Source organism: Lolium perenne, chromosome 1 (assembly GCF_019359855.2).
Source record: "Lolium perenne isolate Kyuss_39 chromosome 1, Kyuss_2.0, whole genome shotgun sequence".
Lineage (NCBI taxonomy): Eukaryota > Viridiplantae > Streptophyta > Magnoliopsida > Poales > Poaceae > Lolium > Lolium perenne.
The window spans coordinates 208,196,294-208,217,996 of NC_067244.2; the positions used below are offsets into that span (position 1 = coordinate 208,196,294).

The window sequence follows — 21,703 nt, forward strand, 5'->3', positions numbered from 1 at the left end:
TGGTAGACCAATTTATCGAATTGCTTCTTATAATCTTCTACCGTTCTAGTTTGTTTCAGAGTTAAGAGCTCCCTCATCTTACCTCTTTGGGTCTTCTCTTTAAATTTAGTTACTATGACAACCGCCAAAGTGCTCCAGTTGTGCCACGGATTCTCCATCTTGTAAGCTTGGTACCAATGAGCAGCACTGTCCCTTAAGTAAAGTGTAGCTGCTGAAACCTTGAAACCTTCTGCAATGTTGTACAACTGGAAGAAGGTGTTGCAAGTATCAACCCAGATGCGCACATCAGTGCCGTCAAATTTGGGAAAATCCATTTTCGGTATCCAACTGCGCCTAGAGTCCTCGCTGCGCTCTCCTCGGTCCAGTCCTCTACTGTAGCTTGCTCCCCCAGAATCATCATACACATGCGTTGGTGTTGGCGGAATCGTTACCCTTGAAGCATTCTCGTTGTTGGTGATAGCCAGCCAAGGGCGTCCGCCCAATCCATACTCGGGAGGCATGCCCAAAATGGTTGACGTGTCTCTTGGCGGTATCGTCAATGGCGTCACCGACGGCCCCTTCAGCGAGCTGGTGGCTCAATTTTGCTCCGCTTGCACTTTCTCCAACGTCTCCACCGATAAATTAACCTTGACTTGCATCTGGTCCATTGATTCTGCATGTTTCCCCATCTTCAGATCCAGTTCGGCCAACTGCGTCTACACTTGTTCCAGCGCCCCGATCTTCATGTCCATGGCATCGAACCGAGCGAGCATCGCCGCCTTCAGCTCCTCCATGGTGTCGAGAACGAATATGGTTTGAGCGGCGGGTTTTGAAACCTGCGGAGCCGTCGCAGCTTCCTCTGTACTACCCACACGCCAATCTCGGATTTACAGCGAACTTCCAGAGGAAATTCACAACCGATTGGTCGATGTTACTGGAACAGTATCGAGTAACGAAGCGCGTCCGGATCGTACATGGCTTCTGATACCAATTGTCACACCCTGGGAGGTGGACGATATAGAGCACCCTAGGGTTTGCTCGGGGAGATCGGATTAGAGAAAACTTGGGGGAGAAGAAGGAAGAGACAGGACGGAGAATATTCTTTTCATTCAGTTCATACCGTCATACAGGCATATCCCAGCTCTTATAACCTGAACCACACACTCCACGCCACTCTCAGGCATTGCCCATTTTACAACCCGGCCCATGGCCCACTATCGCAACACACTTGAGCATACAGTTAACTGACCAAGCCCTTTAGGTGTTCCCTGACGTAGTTGCTGGTGTTACATATAGGTGGATAGGTAGATCGGATCTAGATGCCAACAACGTAACGGGAATAGTAGCAATGGTGGAGGAGGAAGAAGAGGAGCAGCGAGGGGTATGCCGGCTAGGGTTGAAGTGCCCCTGCCCCCTCTTTATATAGGCTTGGGGCGGCCAACTTGGCCTCCCTCCAAGTTGAGGTATGTTATCCCCCAAGTTGGTGGCCCCACTTTTAGGGTTTTCCCATAGCTAGCCGCATGGGCCATATAGTTAGTGCGCCTACCCCATGAGGCCTAGACACACTCCCTTTTTCCATGCAGGCCCTCCGTGAAGTGTGGGTCACGATGATGGCCACTCCAGAACGGAACCTTCGACTACACCCATTGGTCCTATTATATCTCAAGTGATTGGATTCACAGCTTCGGATTTACATATTCTTGTAGATCATTAAGCGGAGGCATTAATTACGCGGTCAATGTAGACATTCTCCTTGCGATCTAATTCGATCGACGTTGCAACGAGTGGCACCTTCGAGCTCCATCCGCAGGAAGGGCTTTGCCTACGTGCATGAGAGGATGATGAAGAATAGGAGCATCAGGGGTATGGGAGATGGTTTAAGTGCCCCCCTCTTTATATAGGCTTGGGGTCAGACAACTTGCCTCTCCAAGTTGAGGGATGTCTTCCCCCAAGTTGATGGCCCCATGTTTAGGGTTTTCCCTTAGCTGGCCGCATGGGCCATATGGGCTTAGTGCACCTTGCCCATATAGGCCCAGGCACACTACCTTTGCCCATGCGGGCCCTCCACAAAGTGTGGGCCACAGTGATGGTCACTCATTCTAATGTGACATATGAGGCATAGAGGATGTTTCTCATCTTTTCTCTTTCTTCTGCCATAGCTGGACACTGATTTTTACTCAACATCTTACCTTGCAACATGGACAAAAAACCTTTCTTTGCTTAATCCATTTTGAGCCCTTCAAAACTTTGTCAAGGTAGATACTTCGGCTAAGCCATATTAGGTGTCTTGGTCTATATCTATAGATATCGATGCCTAATATATATGCGGCTTCACCAAGATATTTCATGAAAAATTATTATTCAAATAGCCCTTCACACTTTCAAGTAGCTCTACATCATTTCCTATTTAAATATGTAATCCAGATATAATATCAGAAATGCTATAAAGCTCCCACTCACTTTAGCTTGTAAATGCATGGCTCTCCAAAATTTTGGAGAAATCCAAAACCTTTGATTACCTCATCAAAGCAGAGATTCCACCTCCGATCGGGATGCTTGCTTTAGTCCATAGATTGAGCGCTAAAGTTCATCCTTGGGATTGATAAAACCTTCAGGTTTCACCATGCACAACTCTTCTTCAACGTTTCCATTGAATTTCATAATCGAAATAGGAAGCAATCTGTAGTAAAATCTGAATAGACTTTAGCATCTCTACGGATGAGAAGATATCATCACAATAAACTACTTGAATTTCACGAAACCACTTTGCTACAAGTCGTGCTTTATAGACGATAACATTACCATCAGTATTTGTTTTCTTTTCAAAAAATCATTTATTCTCAATAGTATTGCTACCATCAGAAATGTCCACCAAAGTCAATACTTAGTTTCCATACATGGATCCCATTTAGGATTTCATAGCGTCTAGCCATTTTCTAGATTTCAGGTCCATCATCGCTTCCTCATAATTTGTTGGTTCAACTTTTACTAATAACATGAAGTTCATGACATGATTTCCGCACCATTCTAGATCGAGCAATTAATATGTGCCCTAGTCGACCTACAAGTCTCGGTAGGAGCATCATTCGAAGTTTCATCATCATTTATTGGTGTGGCTTTGATGACCTGCAAGAGAACATAATCGTTTAAGCTAGAAGTATTAATTCTGGTTTTATATCGATCCCAACAAAGAGCCGAAAGGTAAGTGTTTTATACTTTCTATCGCACTCAAGGTGTCACAAATCTTGAGTGAATTTCCTCCAAGTAATGAAAGGGAAAAAGGGTGGATAAATAAGTGTGGTTGAATACGATATAGTAAAATAAAGCACGAAGGCAAATAACATAAACATTAAAGGATTATGAGTGTTGTTGTGAGTTCCTGCAGATGAGAAGTTATGCGAGGGGAGATTCGGTTCATGGTGAAAGTGAATGTGTCAAATAGAATAAATGTACTATAACATTAGAATATTATGATATGAATAGTCAAGACTTCTCTTGGTAGATTTCATCTGACTTCATTAGTCATGTTACCTGTTACCACCAGCCATGGTCAGCGCACATCCGCAATATGCAATAGGTTTTATGGTTCCTTGTTATCCCCAAATGATACTAGATCAACTCTAAGGTCTAAGTGTCACTCGGAGATCGCGGAAGTTCTAGTACACAAGATCATATATGTGGAATTCTCAGGATCATGTTGTCCATTGACAAGGGGTAACCTTATCAATGCCCATAATGATGGACTTGAATTTTGAGGAAGGAGAGTGCTGGTGAATTCAAAGACCGGTCAGCCAAAATCAGGTAGCCAATGAATGTAGGATCAAAGGCGAAAGCACTAGTAGGAAAGTAGCTATAGGTGGGATACTATTCTGTGACACACCACTTTTGCGTGCGCCACAAAAATTATTTATGTGGCACACCAGACAATGTGCGCCACAGAAATAGCTTATACACATTATTATATACACATTATTGCTGACGATGATGATGTGTCCGGGTACGTCCGCGGAGATGCTTTTTTTCGAGTACCCACAGAAGATCTGCGTGTTTTGTATTAAGCTCGAAGGGTGAAAAGGACGATGTCCGTACAAGGTAAGGAAACCACCTCACCACTGCTCGCCACAGACGGCTCGCAGAGGTAACACACACACACACACCCCACCTAGGTTATTCCTCTATCTTGCCTACTATGGGCTACCGTCTACGATCGCCAGGTATCCACAATCTGATCAACGATCTGGTCCGATGTCATTGACTTGCCATCAAAGATGCAATCGTTCCGTTGGAGCCATAGTGATCGGATTACAAGCATAACGAGGGAGTTCCCATCCTTTCTGCTCGCATCGGGGACAGCGCCAACTGCCGCAGGCCACCAGTCGGAGAGGTTGCCAGTCGGGGTAGGGAGGGCGACACCGGTGCGGTGGGTGACACCGTCCCAAACCTGGAGGGCAAAGGGGCACTCCACCGAGAGGACTAGACGTTGGCGGACCCTCCATCATGATGATGAACGTGTAGCGCGCGTCACTTCACTGATTTGACCATATGACCATGCGAGAACCGAGGCGACCGGCGAAGCGGCACAATAACTTCCTCGTTTTATAGTTACTGCGTTGGTCGTTCCATCTCTCCTGGACACGTGTTGTCCTAGATTATATTCGTGCGGACAGTCGGGAAAACCTATACACCAACCAGGTCGGTGGCTACCGGCCACCGCACACCCCTGGTCGGGTATGGGCCAGGCCCATTAGTGTCTATTTAGCCTGTAGCAGTTCGTTTTTCCTTTTTATTTTTTCTTTTCTGGTTTCTTTTTCTTTTTTCTTTTCTTTTTTTCTATTTTCGGTTTTGTTTATATTTTTTCAGATTCAAAAAATTCAATTTTAAAAAATTTGTTCAAATTGAAAATTGTTTAAATTCAAAAATATTCAAAATTGAAAACCGTTCAAATCCGAAAATCGTTCAAATTCGAAAACCATTCAAATTTGAAAATCGTTCAAATTTGAAATGCGTTCAAATTCAAAAATTGTTCTAATATGAAAATCATTCGAAAATTGTTCAAATATAAATTTTGTTCAAATTCAGAAATTGTTCATAGAGTAAACTACATTTTTGTTCAAATTTAAAAATGTTCAAATCTGAAAAATGTTCAGATCTTTTAAAAATTTATTTATTTTTAATTTTAATTTTTTAATTTTGACAAATGTTCAGATTTTAAAAAAATACTTTTAAAAAAGAAAACAAACAACAGAAAACAAAAAGACGAAAAAGAAAAAACGAATTACCTGATGTTGGGCCGCGGCCCAGCTAGCTACCCGAGAGCGCGAGGGTGTGCGGCATCCTCCCAGCGCCGACCAGGTCGGTGTCGAGGAGCTCCCGGACCGTCCCCTTTTGATCCGATGGGAGCTAATCCCTTTCCCCCAATAATCCCTTGCATCTTGGACTGGGCTTACAGCTTACTGACCCGTCTTCCTTCCTGGGCCGGGCCATGTTGGGCTGGTGTACTAGCAGTATTACCGTGTGTAGACATCACCATTACGTTTCGCGTCAGAGTCCAGCCCCACGGGTAGGTGCGCGTTTACTATGTGGTCCCGCTCATGTCGCCGCCACATCGGGCACACCGCCTCAGCAGTGTACGCACTACGCAGCACGCAGCGACGCAATCAGCACCGCCGGCTCGGCCGCTACAAGTTCGCTCGCGGCCGCAATATCGGACAGAGTACATCCATCGCCTTCTCTCGTCTGCGCGCGCGGCATTCCCCCACTTTTACCGCTTGCAAGCGCAGCGGCAGACATTTTCATTGCGCGGTAAGGCATGGCTCGCCACTTGGTCCTCAACACCGGCGCCAAGATCCCGTCGGTCGGGCTCGGCACCTGGCAGGCCGCCCCCGGCGTCGTCGGCGACGCCGTGTACGCCGCCGTCAAGGTGCGTCGTCGTCGTTGCAAACACCATCCTTGCTGATTTGCCCCCGTTTTAACCTGTAGTTCGTCGTAATCTGGGGCTGTCGATCGATCTATGCGCCCTTTGTGTGTTTTCTTTGTGGGGAAGTGTTTTGTGACGAGTATTGATGAAATCGGGAAAGTAATTGACGGCAAACTCGAACCATGGGGAAAATGTACTACCACTCTGGATTTGGACAGTGTATCTTAACTTTTAATGCATGCATGCGTAAATGTGCAATTGTGCAGGCTGGTTATCGGCACATCGATTGTGCTCAGATCTACGGCAATGAAAAGGAGGTAAATTAAGCTAGAGAAATTGTCTCCTCATATAGATTCCCTAGTGAAGAGAAAATGTTCTCTGAATGTTGAAAAGAAGCGCTACGGTTGCAGATTGGGCTCACCCTGAAAAAGGTGTTCGATGAGGGCATAGTCAAGCGGGAAGATCTTTTCATCACCTCCAAACTTTGGTCAGTCTGGCTTGTTTTCTCCACTCTGCAATCTGAACATTGCCTATCAGGATTCAGCTATTGCGGTTGCAAAAATCTTGAAATGTTAACGAAATGGAAATATCTAATCTGAACTTTTTTTCTTCTGCAGGTGCACTAACCACGCGCCAGAGGACGTCCCGGTGGCCCTGGACAGCACACTCCAGGACCTGCAAATCGACTACGTGGATCTCTACCTCGTAAGCCTGCACTGCCTTTGTAGTTCTTCTGAATGCATTTGATGGCATCATACGTGAAGTGGGTGACAACGATGCATTCTTCCTTCGACAGGTACACTGGGCGGTACGGATGAAGAAGGGCTCCACCGGCGTCAGCCCAGAAAACGTCGTCCCGTCCGACATACCGGCGACGTGGGCGGCGATGGAGAGCCTCTACGACTCCAGCAACGGCAAGGCCCGCGCCATCGGTGTCAGCAACTTCTCCACCAAGAAACTGGAGGACCTGCTCGTCATTGCGCGAGTGACGCCGGCGGTGAACCAGGTGGAGTGCCACCCCGTCTGGCAGCAGGCCAAGCTCCGGGAACTCTGCGTCTCCAAAGGGATACACCTCTCGGTACGTTATGTCTATCTGCCCGACGCAAATATTTCAGGATTACAGAAATGTGTCATTGCTCAAGTGTGCTGGGAGTGCATCTAGGCTTATTCGCCGCTGGGCTCGCCGGGGCTGTTTAAGGCGGGCAACGTCCTGCAGCATCCTGTGGTGGTGTCGACGGCGGAGAAGTTGGGGAAGACACCGGCGCAGGTGGCGCTGCGGTGGGGTATCCAGACGGGGTACAGCGTGCTCCCCAAGAGCACCAACGAGGAGAGAATCAGGGCCAACCTGGACGTCTACGACTGGTCCATCCCCAGTGACCTCTTCGCCGGCTTCTCTGAGATCGAACAGGCAAGTTTAGGAACGAATCAACATCAGCAAATGATGCTGAATACTGCAATTGCTGTTGTCGTGATGTCAATGGTAGTATGGTATCGATCACTTCTTTTGTGTCAACTGAGTTCTCACCAAAATTTCCAAAATTTGAACTAAAAATTACAAAACAAACTAGAAGTGGGACTTTGGTGGGATACTGTGATTTTTGAACTAAAAATTACAAAACAAACTAAAGATCCCAATGCTTATCTAATCTTGGCGGGTGACTGTGATTTGCAGGTGAAGCTGATCCGAGGGACGTTCTGGACTCACCCAGAAGGCGTGATCAAATCCGTCGAAGAGGTTTGGGATGGGGAAATAGTCTGAACTGCTTTGTGTAGGAAGTGTGACGCAACTGAACCTTGGCCAGTGTCAAACTCCAGAACATTGCGAGGGCAACCAAATAACGAGCGAGTCCTGGTAACTAGTGACAGCAAGTGCACGCGGTAATAATCGGCAGTCGAGCTTTGAGCTTGAGCTTCGCTGTTTGCATCAGCGACTTAATTAAGTCCCGACTCGTTCCTGCAACTATGATTCGACTGCACCATATTTATCAGTTATGTTTCTAAGTTCTTTTTTATTCGAGAGTGCGTCAATGGCGTACCTCATCTTTATAGAAGAGAAGCAAAACAAATTACAAGATATACTGAAACCTGGGCGCAAGCGACTAGGTTCAGTTCAACGCCACACCACTTTAACATGTTTAATTTGCTAGATCGACTAGGGTAGATCTAATGACGGGTATTGACTATCTCTGTAAATAATGTTTTGGTACTGTGAGAGGGAGAGAGAGATGTACATGTACGGTGGGTTTACCTTCTCGTTTGGAGGAGGAACTCGCCGATCTGGACATGGCGAGGACGGCGGTGCGTTGGACGAGGTGGTGGTGGTGCTTCCCGTCGGCACTGCACTACCCTGATCGGTGGGTTGTCTGGTGGGGCGAGTGGCAGCTTAGGGCAACCTCGTACCGAGTGCCACTGGCCCCCACCACTCTATATAGTGCAGACGACAGGGGCCCACCAACCAGCGAATGGTTAGGCGCCCCCGATCAGGGCGCGGACAAGGTCAAGGGGTCGTGCCAGAGCCGTTGGGCTCTGGTGCGGTGGAGATCAATCCTAACATTCTCCCCCTTGATCTCAACTTTTCTTTTAACTTTATACTTTCACTTTATTCGTTTCATTTTGGATCAGTCCATAGGGCATGTTTCATCGTCACAGCTCTATTGCCGATAGAATCAGACATCCACAATGCACTTCTCTGTTTTGAAACAAATTCTTTTACTTTTGGGCCTCTTATGATCCAGGATAGGTAAGACTTTCCCTTAAACCCATGCCGGCTACGTGCTCCTTAAACACGCTGGGTGGTAAGCCTTTCGTTAGCGGATCCGCAAGCATATCTTTTGTCATTATATGCTCGAGACTTATAGTTTGATCCTGGACCTTGTGTTTCACAACATAATACTTAACCTCAATCGGTTTCGTAGCTGTACTCGACTTGTTGTTGTGAGCATAAAATACTGCGGCCTCATTGTCGCAGTACACCTTTAGTGGTTTGTCAATACAATCTACCACTTTCAAGTCGGGTATAATTTTCTTTAACCATAATGCCTGCCCCGTGGCTTCATAACATGCTATAAATTCTGCATACATCGTGGATGATGCAACTATCGTCTGTTTGGAGCTTCTCCACGAAATAGCTCCCCCTGCGAGGGTGAATACATATCCAGATGTGGATTTTCTATCATCTTTATCCCCCGCAAAATCTGCATCTGAATACCCTCTTATTTCTAGGGAATCAGATCTTCTGTATGTTAGCATGTAACTCTTTGTGCCTTTCACATAACGCAATGCCTTCTTTACCATTTTCCAGTGTTCAAAACCTGGATTTTCTTGATATCTACCGAGTACTCCGGTGATAAATGCTAAGTCAGGGCGAGTGCACACTTGTGCATACTGTAGGCTTCCAATGGCCGAAGCATATGGAACCGCTTTCATTTGATCGAGCTCGTATTGATTCTGGGGACTTTGATGTTTCCCAAAAATGTCACCCTTGACTATAGGGGCAGGTGTGGCACTGCACTTATGCATATTATACTTACTTAGAATCTTTTCTAAATAAGCCTTTTGCGATAGTCCTAATACTCCATTGTTTCTATCTCGGTAAATTTCTATGCCCAAAACATATGACGCTTCACCAAGATCTTTCATATCAAAATTTGAGGACAAGAACTTCTTTTTCTCTTGCAGTAGACTAACATCACTGCTGGCAAGCAGAATATCATCCACATACAAGATTAGGAAAACTTATTTCCCACTTTTAAACTTTGCATAAACGCAATTGTCCTCAATATTTTCTTTAAATCCAAATCTCTTAATTGTTTCATTAAACTTTAGATAGATACCACTCTCTGGAGGCTTGCTTTAATCCATAAATGGATTTCTTTAGGCGGCATCCCATTTCTTCCTTGCCTTCCATGATAAAACCCTTGGGTTGTTTCATGTAGACATTTTCTTCTAAATCTCTGTTTAGAAATGCCATCTTTACATTGATTTGATGCAACTCTAAATCAAAATGTGCAACTAGTGCCATGATGATTCTGAAGGAATCCTTACATGAGACCGGAGAAAATGTCTCATTGTAATATATCCCTTCTCTTTGTGTAAATCCTTTTGCCACAAGTCGTGCTTTGTACTTTTCAGGAGGTGGCTGTTGTTGCTCCCTTTCATGCTCAACAAATGGTTCATTCGGCTCCTGACGGACAGGTTCCGAACTTTCACTCATCGTTGTCATGGGTGGAGTCACAACAGGCTCTTGCACCACAATCGCAGGGACCATCGGTACAGGTGCACATGGTAGTGCAAAAAATGGCTCCTGAGTCATCGGATTAGGTGCATGCACCCTTTTCTCCTCAAGATGAATTTTCGGAGCTACCATGCTCCCCCTCATCATTTCGTCTTCTAAGAAGACAACATGTCTCGTTTCCACAAACTTTGTGTATTTCTCTAGACAGTAGAAACGATAACCTTTTGACTTTTCAGGATAGCCAATAAAATGGCAGCTGACTGTTTTGGTATCTAACTTTGCGATATTTGGATTGAATACTTTGGCCTCAGCAGGGCTCCCCCACACTTTCAGGTGGTTTAGAGAAGGCACTCTCCCTGTCCATAGCTCATACGGCGTTTTGGGCACCGATTTGCTTGGTACTCTGTTTAGAATGTGAATAGCGGTTTTTAACGCCTGAATCCACAATCCCAATAGTAGGGTGGAATAGCTCATCATACTGCGCACCATATCCATAAGGGTACGGTTGCGCCTTTTAGCTACCCCATTCTGCTGAGGTTCGCCCGGCATCGAGTACTGGGCGACTATTCCAGTCCCCTGTAGAAACCTTGCAAAAGGTCCAGGGACTTGGCCATATGGAGTATGTCGACCGTAGTACTCCCCTCCACGATCAGACCTAACTATCTTTATTCTTTTATCATGCTGATTTTCAACTTCAGCTTTAAATATTTTGAATTTATCCAACGCTTCTGTTCTTTCTTTTATTGGATAAATATAACCATATCGGGAGTAATCATTCGTGAATGTTATGAACGAATCATAGCCATCCACACATTTCACAGGAAATGATCCACATATCTCGGTGTGAATTATTTCTAGTGTTGTTGTGCATCGATTTGCACCCTTTTTTAATTTGCTTTACAAATTTTTCTTTAATGCAATTGATGCGTTGTTCTATGACTGAGGATTCTAATGGAGGAAGAATACCATTTTTAACAAGTCTTTCTATTCTCCCCCTCGAAATATGGCCTAAGCCACAATGCCATATTTCGACGATTCATCAGTTCTTTTCTTTTCTTTTGTTCTTTGTCCAACACGGACAACACTTTTTCACTCACATTACACACAGACAACACCCACATAAGCATTATTACACCATATGGCACACTTGCCATGTCCTTCCTGTCCATGTGTACTTTTCTGTCACCAAGCTTGCTACAAAGAAATTGGTCGCACATATCTTTGAAGAACCAGTGAACTGGCTCTTTATTCTTTCAAGATACTTCCCTACGGAATCACACTCTACAATTGAGCCCACAATAGTGATCTCAATTTTATTCTTTATAAATGGTACTTAGCCACCTTTTATTCTGCCATGCAGCATCATTATCCTTGTCATTTCTGACTGGATCTTTTGGTTAGACCGGCTGTGGGAACCCAGTCCACCTCAGCACAAATTGACCTTCTTTCTCCATTCAGTGTAGTTGTCACCTCTGAGGGTTGGAACATCCTTGATGTAGCTCATCAAGTAGTACCCTCCTTTAAACCACAATGAAATGAGATCGTAATAATAATTGCATGCAATAATTCAAAGTTGGTCAAAATTAGAACATACAACTGTTTGTGCAATTAAATCTATATCACCGTTGGGCAGAAAATAGAGATAAATGCACACCTTATTGCAACAAAGCATGATCATGTCATTAATAACGTTGGTTAAAAAATAACAGAACCATAATTGTCACAATAATCACTTTAATCATCTCTTTGAAAATTTTGATTATCATTTTTTTTGCATTAAAATGCATCTTTAACTATTTGCAGCGGAAAGTTTAAATTCCTTTAAACTTTAAAACTTTCAGAAGCATCTCTGTTACTTTTTATTTCCTAAAACAAATATCTCGTTGGTTCAATTTGCTCAGAAAAAATGTTGACAAAAAATGCTTCTTTCACTATTTGCAGCGGAAACATTAACTGTGAACTATTAACTTTTGAACTTTTCAGAGGCATATCTTTCACTTTATAATTTCTGAACAAATATTTCGTTCGTCCTATTTATTCAGAAAAAACTAGACAAAAATTGGCCAAAAACATTTACCCAAAACTGCCTAAAAATGGCTCTGTAATTAATAAAACAGTAAAAACTGTAAACTGTTACTGTTACTTGATACGTCTCCAACGTATCTATAATTTCCGATGCTCCATGCTTGTTTTATGACAATACCAACATGTTTTGTTCACACTTTATATCATTTTCATGCATTTTCCGGAACTAACCTATTAACAAGATGCCACAGTGCCGTCCTCGTTTTCTGCTCGTTTTTGGTTCCGTAAAAGGCTGTTCGGGCAATATTCTCGGAATTGGACGAAATCAACGCCAAACCTCCTATTTTTCCCGGAAGCGTCCGTAACACCGAAGAAGAGTCTGAGAGGGGCCGGGGGCCACCACACCACATGGCGGCGCGGGCCAGGCCTAGGCCGCGCCGGCCTAGGGTGTGGCGCCCTGTGTGCCCCCGCGCCGCCTCTTCGCCTCTAAAAGCCCTTTCGACCTAAAAACGCAGTACCAATTGACGAAACTCCAGAAAGACTCCAGGGACGCCGCCACCGTCGCGAAACTCCAATTCGGGGGACAGAACTCTCTGTTCCGGCACCCTGCCGGACGGGGAATTGCCCCCGGAGCTATCTCCACCGCCATCTTCACCGCCATCTTCACCGCCATCGCTGCTTCCATGATGAGGAGGGAGTAATCCACCTCCGAGGCTGAGGGCTCCGCTGTAGCTATGTGGTTCATCTCTCTCCCATGTACCTCAATACAATAATCTCATGAGCTGCTTTACATGATTGAGATTCATATGAGTTTGTATCACAATTTATCTATGTGCTACTCTAGCAAAGCTATTAAAGTAGTTCTATTCCTCCTGCACGTGTGTCAATGTGACTGTGTGTGCACCGTGTTAGTACTTGGTTTATGCTATGATCATGATCTCTTGTAGATTGCGAAGTTAACTATTGCTATGATAATATTGATGTGATCTATTCCTCCTACATATGCATGAAGGTGACAGTGTGCATGCTATGTTAGTACTTGGTTTAGTCTGTTGATCTATCTTACACTATAAGGTTACTTAAATATGAGCATTATTGTGGAGCTTGTTAACTCCGGCATTGAGGGTTCGTGTAATCCTACGCAATGTGTTCATCATCCAACAAAAGTGTAGAGTATGCATTTATCTATTCTGTTATGTGATCAATGTTGAGAGTGTCCACTAGTGAAAGTGTAATCCCTAGGCCTTGTTCCTAAATACTGCTGCGTTACTGCTTGTTTATCGTTTTATCACGTTACTATCGCTGCAATACTACCACCATCAACTACACGCTGCAAGCTATTTTCTGGGCACCGTTGCTACGCTCATATATATTCATACCACCCGTATTTCACTATCTCTTCGCTCGAACTAGTGCACCTATTTGGTGTGTTGGGGACACAAGAGACTTCTTGTTTTGTGGTTGCAGTGGTTGCATGAGAGGGATATCTTTGACCTCTTCCTCCCCGAGTTCGATAAACCTTGGGTGATCCACTTAAGGGAAAACTTGCTGCTGTTCTACAAACCTCTCGCTTCTTGGAGGCCCAACACTGTCTACAGTGAAAGGAGGGGGAACGTAGACATCAAGCACTTTTCGGCGCCGTTGTCGGGGAGGAAAGGTAAAAGGCACTCATACTTCGGTTCCAGGTAAAGTACTTTTACGGCGCCATTGTGTTTGTGCTCGAAGCTATTTCCTTTAGATCCTGCAATTGCATCTTTTTGTTTCTTGTTTACACTAGTTAGGCATAATGGAAAACAACAAAAAAATTGGTGAGCTTTTTAATCTTTTTCCTGATTTAGAATTGTTTGATGCGAAAATTAAAAAACCTATGGAACCTTATTTGCATGCTAGTAGCGATGTTATTAGTATGAATGCAATTATCGCTAATACTATGGATAAGTCTAAGCTTGGGGAAGCTAGTTTATATAAGAATAATCTTTTTTGCTCCTCAGCTTTGGAAGAAATATTTTGCTCGATAATGCTTTATCTCCCATATGCGATAACTCTAATGATGTTTCTGATATTTTAAATCCACCGCTGAAAGTATTCCGTATAAAATACCTATGAAAATTATCGAATGTGTTATGGACAACCACTATAAAGGGGATGGAACTGTCCATCCTAGAGATCATTTAATGCTTTTTGCACGAATTATGCGGGTTATTCAAGTGTGCAGGTATCTCTATGGATGAAGTGAGGAAGAAGATATTCTCTGCTTTCATTGCCCTGGTAAAGCGGTGCATTGGTATAAATTGTTGGAGAATAGACATTCTCTTGGTTGGGAGGAAATTGCATCTCTCTTTTATTCTAAATTTTATCCTCCTCATGAAGTGCATATTGATAGGAATTATATTTATAACTTTTATCCTCGTGATGGAGAGAGTATTTCTCAAGCGTGGGGAGACCGAAGTCACTAATGCTCAAATGTCCCATTCATGAGCTCCCCGTAATGTTATTGTTAACAATTTGTATGCGAGGCTTTCAGACAACACAAGGACTATCCGGACGCGTGTTCGGAGGGATCTTTCACAAGCAAGGAGGTTGAAGCTAGGTGGGATCTTCTTGATCGGATTGAGGACAACGCTGAAGGATGGGAGAACGACAAAGGTAAAGAGTCGTATAAATTATGATTATGAATGCATTGAAGCTTTTATGGATACCGATAAATTTCGAAATATGAGTGCTACTTATGGTCTTGACTCTCAAGTTGCTGCAAATCTTTATAAAGCCTTTGCTTCTCATTTTGAATTGCCTAAAAATAATTTTGATAAGTATCATGAACCTTTTAAAGAGGCTTGCATGAAGAATGAAATTGTTGTTAATTATTGCAATAAGCATGCTCAAACTCCTAAGAATGCCATTTCCTATAAGCATGTTAATTTTTGTGGAATACATAGACCTTGTGGAATTAATCAAATCAAAGATGAATATTGTATCCATCATGCTAATGAAAAAACTAGAAAGTGGTTTAGGGCTCTAGATGATCTTGGTAAAAAAGTTTGCGCCTCTATCCTTTTATTTGTGAAGTTTGCCATGAAGTGGGTCATTTTAATTTTCAATGCTCCTCCAATGATAATTTGAACCCAATGAGTGCTGCAAATTTGTATTGTGATGATGAAATTACTCCTAATCAGCATGATGAACTTACTTTATTTTTGGGGTGTGAAGAACTGCCGAGAAAAATCTCTTTGTTACATATGAGTGATCTTGATATTGATGATGTCCTACATGGGTGTTTTTCTTATTGCATTGATAATAGCCATACAAATACTTACATACAAAATATTTTAGAAGATGACACCTTGCCAAAATATGATAGGACCGCTCGTGTGTTTTCAACTAATTAATGAAAAGGAGGGATCCTCCCAAGTTTCTTCTATTGTTTCTGAAAGTAAATCAGGTTATGCGGACAAGCCACCCTTCAAGCCTCTCCCTCCTGAAGAAGGGAACGAGGAAAAGGAGAAGGAGAGGAAGAAGAAGGGAACGAAGAAGAAGAAGAAGAATAAGGGGAATAAAAAGAAAGAGGTAACAGCATATCCCCGCGTATACGAGATAACGATAGGTAACCGTAAGTATGTTGCTCCTGATGATTATTGTGATAATGAATCTGAATACGATGATCTTCCTATGCCCTTTACATACATTAGCAATCATGATTTGAATGAGCACACTACTTTTGATATTGCAAATCTCTGGGAAACTAATTCTGAAAATGATGATAATAATTGCCATAGTGTCAGTGCTATCCATGCTTCCTCCCATAATAATATAGAAAGCTGTAAGCTTGGGGAAGAGGTGTTTGAAAATCCTTTTGCTACTGATCATTATGTGTTTGATACATCTCCTTCTAATAACAATGATGGTATGGTTATAGATAAACCGACTGTGAAAGATAACTATTCTATTTCTTATGATGACACCGTGCCTCCGATCTTTGATGATTATTATAAAGAATGCTATGATATAGGTTATAATTATCCTTATGAAACTTGTCATAGTCATGATTGGATTACCAAAAACAATTCTTTTAATATGCAACTTGTTTACCATGTTCAAATTCTTGATAATAATCTTGCTCCAATTACTAATAATGAGAATAACTCTTCTTATGCCAAAATTAATGATACTTCTATGCATATGAACCATGATAAGAATGTTTTAAGTGATGGGTATATTGTGGATTTCATCAATGATGCTACTGAAAGTTATTATGAGAGAGGGAAATATGGTTATATGCATCTTAATAATATTAAGTTTCCCCTCTTTATGTTGAGAATCTTGAAGTTACTCGTGTTTTATCCTCTTATGCTTGTCACTTTGTTCTTCATGAATTCATTTGTGTACAAGATTCCTCTTCATAGGAAGCATGTTAGACTTAAATTTGTTTTGAATTTGCCTCTTGAAGCTCTCTTTTGCTTCAAATACTATTTCCCGCGAATGGATTATTAAAACTACTGAGCCCATCTTAATGGCTATAAAGAAAGAACTTCTTGGGAGATAACCCATGTGTTATTTTGCTACAGTACTTTGTTTTATATTTGTGTCTTGGAAGTTGTTTACTACTGTAGCAACCTCTCCTTATCTTAGTTTTGTGTTTTGTTGTGCCAAGTAAAGCCGTTGATAGAAAAGTAAGTACTAGATTTGGATTACTGCGCAGTTCCAGATTTCTTTGCTGTCACGAATCTGGGTCCACCTCCCTGTAGGTAGCTCAGAAAATTAAGCCAATTTACGTGCATGATCCTCAGATATGTACGCAACTTTCATTCAATTTGAGCATTTTCATTTGAGCAAGTCTGGTGCCATTTTAAAATTCGTCAATACGAACTGTTCTGTTTTGACAGATTCTGCCTTTTATTTCGCATTGCCTCTTTTGCTATGTTGGATGAATTTATTTGATCCACTAATGTCCAGTAGCATTATGCAATGTCCAGAAGTGTTAAGAATGATTGTGTCACCTCTGAATATGTTAATTTTTATTGTGCACTAACCCTCTAATGAGTTGTTTCGAGTTTGGTGTGGAGGAAGTTTTCAAGGGTCAAGAAAGGAGGATGATATACTATGATCAAGAAGAGTGAAAGCTCTAAGCTTGGGGATGCCCCGGTGGTTCATCCCTGCATATTTCAAGAAGACTCAAACGTCTAAGCTTGGGGATGCCCAAGGCATCCCCTTCTTCATCGACAAATTATCAGGTTCCTTCTCTTGAAACTATATTTTTATTCGGTCACATCTTATGTGCTTTACTTGGAGCGTCTGTATGCTTTTGTTTTTGTTTGTGTTTGAATAAATGCTTGTGTGGGAGAGAGACACGCTCCGCTGGTTCGTATGAACACATGTGTTCTTAGCTCATAATATTCATGGCGAAGGTTGAAACTTCTTCGTTAATTATTATATGGTTGGAATTGGAAAATGCTACATGTAGTAATTGGTATGATGTCTTGAATAACTTGATACTTGGCAATTGTTGTGCTCTTGTTTAAGCTCTTGCATCATATACTTTGCACCCATTAGTGAAGAAATACATAGAGCTTGTTAAAATTTGGTTTGCATGAGTGGTTTCTCTAGAGTCTAGATATTTTCTAGTAAGATGTTTGAACAACAAGGAAGACGATGTATAGTTTTATAATGCTTGTAATATGTCTTCTATGTGAGTTTTGCTGTACTAGTTCATGCTTGTGTTTGCTTCAAACAATCTTGCTAGCCTAAACCTTGTATCGAGAGGGAATACTTCTCATGCATCCAAATCCTTGAGCCAACCACTATGCCATTTGTGTCCACCATACCTACCTACTACATGGTATTTTCCGCCATTCCAAAGTAAATTGCTTGAGTGCTACCTTTAAAATTCCATCATTCACCTTTGCAATATATAGCTCATGGGACAAATAGCTTAAAAACTATTGTGGTATTGAATATGTAATTATGCACTTTATCTCTTATTAAGTTGCTTGTTGTGCGATAACCATATTCACTGGGGACGCCATCAACTATTCATTGTTGAATTTCATGTGAGTTGCTATGCATGTCCGTCTTGTCTGAAGTAAGAGAGATCTACCACCATATGGTTAAGCATGCATATGTTAGAGAAGAACATTGGGCCGCTAACTAAAGCCATGATCCATGGTGGAAGTTTCAGTTTTGGACAACAATCCTCAAATCTCAAATGAGAAAATTATTAATTGTTGTTATATGCTTATGCATAAAAGAGGAGTCCATTATCTGTTGTCTATGTTGTCCCGGTATGGATGTCTAAGTTGAAGAATAATCAATAGCGAGAAATCCAATGCGAGCTTTCTCCTTAGACCTTTGTACAGGCGGCATAGAGGTACCCCTTTGTGACACTTGGTAACAACAATGCATTGTGATGATCCGGTAGTCCAAGCTAATTAGGACAAGGTGCGGGCACTATTAGTACACTATGCATGAAGCTTGCAACTTATAAGATATAATTTACATGATGCATATGCTTTATTACTACCGTTGACAAAATTGTTTCATGTTTTCAAAATCAAAGCTCTAGCACAAATATAGCAATCGATGCTTTCCTCTTTGAAGGACCATTCTTTTACTTTTATTGTTGAGTCAGTTCACCTATCTTTCTCCACCTCAAGAAGCAAACATTTGTGTGAACTGCATTGATTCTTATATACTTGCTTATTGCATTTGTTATATTGCTTTGCATTGACAACTATCCATGAGATATACATGTTACAAGTTGAAAGCAACCGCTGAAACTTAATCTTCCATTGTGTTGCTTCAATGTCTCTGCTATGAATTTATTGCTTTATGAGTAACTCTTATGCAAGACTTATTGATGCTTGTCTCGAAAGTACTATTCATGAAAAGTCTTTGCTATATGATTCACTTGTTTACTCATTGCATTTACATTGTTTCGAATCGCTGCATTCATCTCATATGCTTTACAATGGTATGATTAAGATTATGTTGGTAGCATGTCACCTCGTAAATTATCTTTATCGTTTACCTACTCGAGGACGAGTAGGAACTAAGCTTGGGGATGCTGATACGTCTCCAACGTATCTATAATTTCCGATGTTCCATGCTTGTTTTATGACAATACCAACATGTTTTGTTCACACTTTATATCATTTTCATGCATTTTCCGGAACTAACCTATTAACAAGATGCCACAGTGCAGTTCTGTTTTCTGCTGTTTTTGGTTCCGTAAAGGCTGTTCGGGCAATATTCTCTAATTGGACGAAATCAACGCCAAACCTCCTATTTTTCCCGGAAGCGTCCAGTAACACCGAAGAAGAGTCGGAGAGGGGCCAGGGGGCCACCACACCACATGGCGGCGCGGGCCAGGCCTAGGCCGCGCCGGCCTAGGGTGTGGCGCCCTGTGTGCCCCCGCGCCGCCTCTTCGCCTATAAAAGCCCTTTCGACCTAAAAACGCAGTACCAATTGACGAAACTCCGTAAAGACTCCAGTGGACGCCGCCACCGTCGCGAAACTCCAATTCGGGGGACAGAACTCTCTGTTCGGCACCTGCCGGACGGGGAATTGCCCCCGGAGCTATCTCCACCGCCGTCTTCACCGCCATCTTCACCGCCATCGTCCGCTTCCATGATGAGGAGGAGTAATCCACCTCCGAGGCTGAGGGCTCCGCTGTAGCTATGTGGTTCATCTCTCTCCCATGTACCTCAATACAATAATCTCATGAGCTGCTTTACATGATTGAGATTCATATGAGTTTGTATCACAATTTATCTATGTGCTACTCTAGCAAAGCTATTAAAGTAGTTCTATTCCTCCTGCACGTGTGTAAAGGTGACAGTGTGTGCACCGTGTTAGTACTTGGTTTATGCTATGATCATGATCTCTTGTAGATTGCGAAGTTAACTATTGCTATGATAATATTGATGTGATCTATTCCTCCTACATATGCATGAAGGTGACAGTGTGCATGCTATGTTAGTACTTGGTTTAGTCTGTTGATCTATCTTACACTATAAGGTTACTTAAATATGAGCATTATTGTGGAGCTTGTTAACTCCGGCATTGAGGGTTCGTGTAATCCTACGCAATGTGTTCATCATCCAACAAAAGTGTAGAGTATGCATTTATCTATTCTGTTATGTGATCAATGTTGAGAGTGTCCACTAGTGAAAGTGTAATCCCTAGGCCTTGTTCCTAAATACTGCTGCGTTACTACTGCTTGTTTCATCGTTTCTTTGCGTTACTATCGCTGCAATACTACCACCATCAACTACACGCCAGCAAGCGATGTTCTGGCACCGTTGCTACTGCTCATATATATTCATACCACCTGTATTTCACTATCTCTTCGCCGAACTAGTGCACCTATTTGGTGTGTTGGGGACACAAGAGACTTCTTGTTTTGTGGTTGCAGGGTTGCATGAGAGGGATATCTTTGACCTCTTCCTCCCTGAGTTCGATAAACCTTGGGTGATCCACTTAAGGGAAAACTTGCTGCTGTTCTACAAACCTCTGCTCTTGGAGGCCCAACACTGTCTACAGGAAAGGAGGGGGAACGTAGACATCATTACTGTACTCACGCGGCCCGCAGCACACGCGGCCCGCTCGCACCAAGCGGCACGCAGCCGACGCGGTGCCCACGCGGCCGAGCGGCACGCAGGGACGCGGCGCCCACGCGGCCTGCCAACGCGGCCCAGCTTGCGTCGCCCACGTTGCGCGGCCAGCGGGACGCACGCGGCCTGCCATGCGGCCTGCTACGCGGCCCGAACACGGCCTGCCCGCGGCCTGTCTAGCGGAGCACACGCGGCAACTTTTCTGGCCGTCGGATCCAATCCGATGGCTCCCCTTTACTTTCGCGTGGTATAAAACGGCCGAACCGGCCGGAAAACCCTAACCCTAAATCATTTCCCACCTGACCCTGTCTCTTTCCTGCGTCCGGCGGCTGGAGAAGGGCGGTCGGCGCCTCCCGCCGGCAACGGCGAGCGCACCACGGCCGGTTCCCCCGCTTCCACAGCCACCCTACCACCCTTTCTTTCCTCTCTGGCGGCGCGGAGGCTGCTCCTCCCGTCCGCGCTCGTGGCCCCTGGTGCCCTTTCCTGCGACGGCCGGGCTCTCCCGCGCCTCTCTGCCGGCGACGGCAGCTCGAAAACGCGCCCTGCAGCAGCAGGGGGCCGGTCCCTTTCTCTTTTGCGTCCTCTGCATCTCCCAGCACCAAAACCCGTGGGTCGACGACGAGCAGGAGACGAGCTGTGGAACCCCCCTGTCCCCTTTGCCGGCGGCGCGTGCACCCGAGGGTGGGTGCACCTCCGTCAAAAGGCGCAGAGGTGGTTCCCTTTACCACCAACGGCGGCACATCTTTGCCGGCGGCGACTGAGGCCCTACCGGTGTTCTTTTTCTTTTTCTTTTCCTCCTTTTTATACTGTGGGGATTTCTGTATCGATCTAGGATATAGCTAGGGTTTGCAGTTCATCACTATCTACCCGAAAAACAAAAGATCTACAACCTAGCACAGCTCTGATACCAATGTTTGATTTGCTAGATCGACTAGGTTAGAT

The 21,703-nt window shown here is 43.6% G+C and overlaps 1 protein-coding gene across 2 annotated transcripts; it reads left to right on the plus strand.

Annotated features, from left to right (window-relative positions):
- Positions 1-5,692: 5,692 nt before the first annotated feature.
- Positions 5,693-7,908, plus strand: LOC127322075 (aldo-keto reductase family 4 member C10). Of its 2 annotated transcripts, XM_051351028.1 has the most exons (8): positions 5,703-5,721; positions 5,777-5,899; positions 6,163-6,213; positions 6,307-6,383; positions 6,514-6,601; positions 6,693-6,974; positions 7,059-7,304; positions 7,569-7,908. In XM_051351028.1, exons 2-8 carry the CDS (start codon positions 5,789-5,791, stop codon positions 7,653-7,655), a joined length of 942 nt encoding a protein of 313 aa, XP_051206988.1. In that variant the 5' UTR covers positions 5,703-5,721; positions 5,777-5,788; the 3' UTR covers positions 7,656-7,908. The 2 variants fall into 2 exon arrangements, with proteins under 2 accessions (XP_071679060.1, XP_051206988.1); XM_071822959.1 differs by having other exon boundaries at positions 5,693-5,899.
- Positions 7,909-21,703: the final 13,795 nt, after the last annotated feature.

Excerpts from the sequence above, each read along its gene's own strand:
- LOC127322075 (XM_071822959.1), top strand. The coding sequence starts at position 5,789 with ATGGCTCGCCACTTGGTCCTCAACACCGGCGCCAAGATCCCGTCGGTC. Across the intron at positions 6,214-6,306 it reads TCTACGGCAATGAAAAGGAG|ATTGGGCTCACCCTGAAAAA; the intron begins GTAAATTAAGCT and ends CTACGGTTGCAG. Across the intron at positions 6,384-6,513 it reads TTCATCACCTCCAAACTTTG|GTGCACTAACCACGCGCCAG; the intron begins GTCAGTCTGGCT and ends TTTCTTCTGCAG.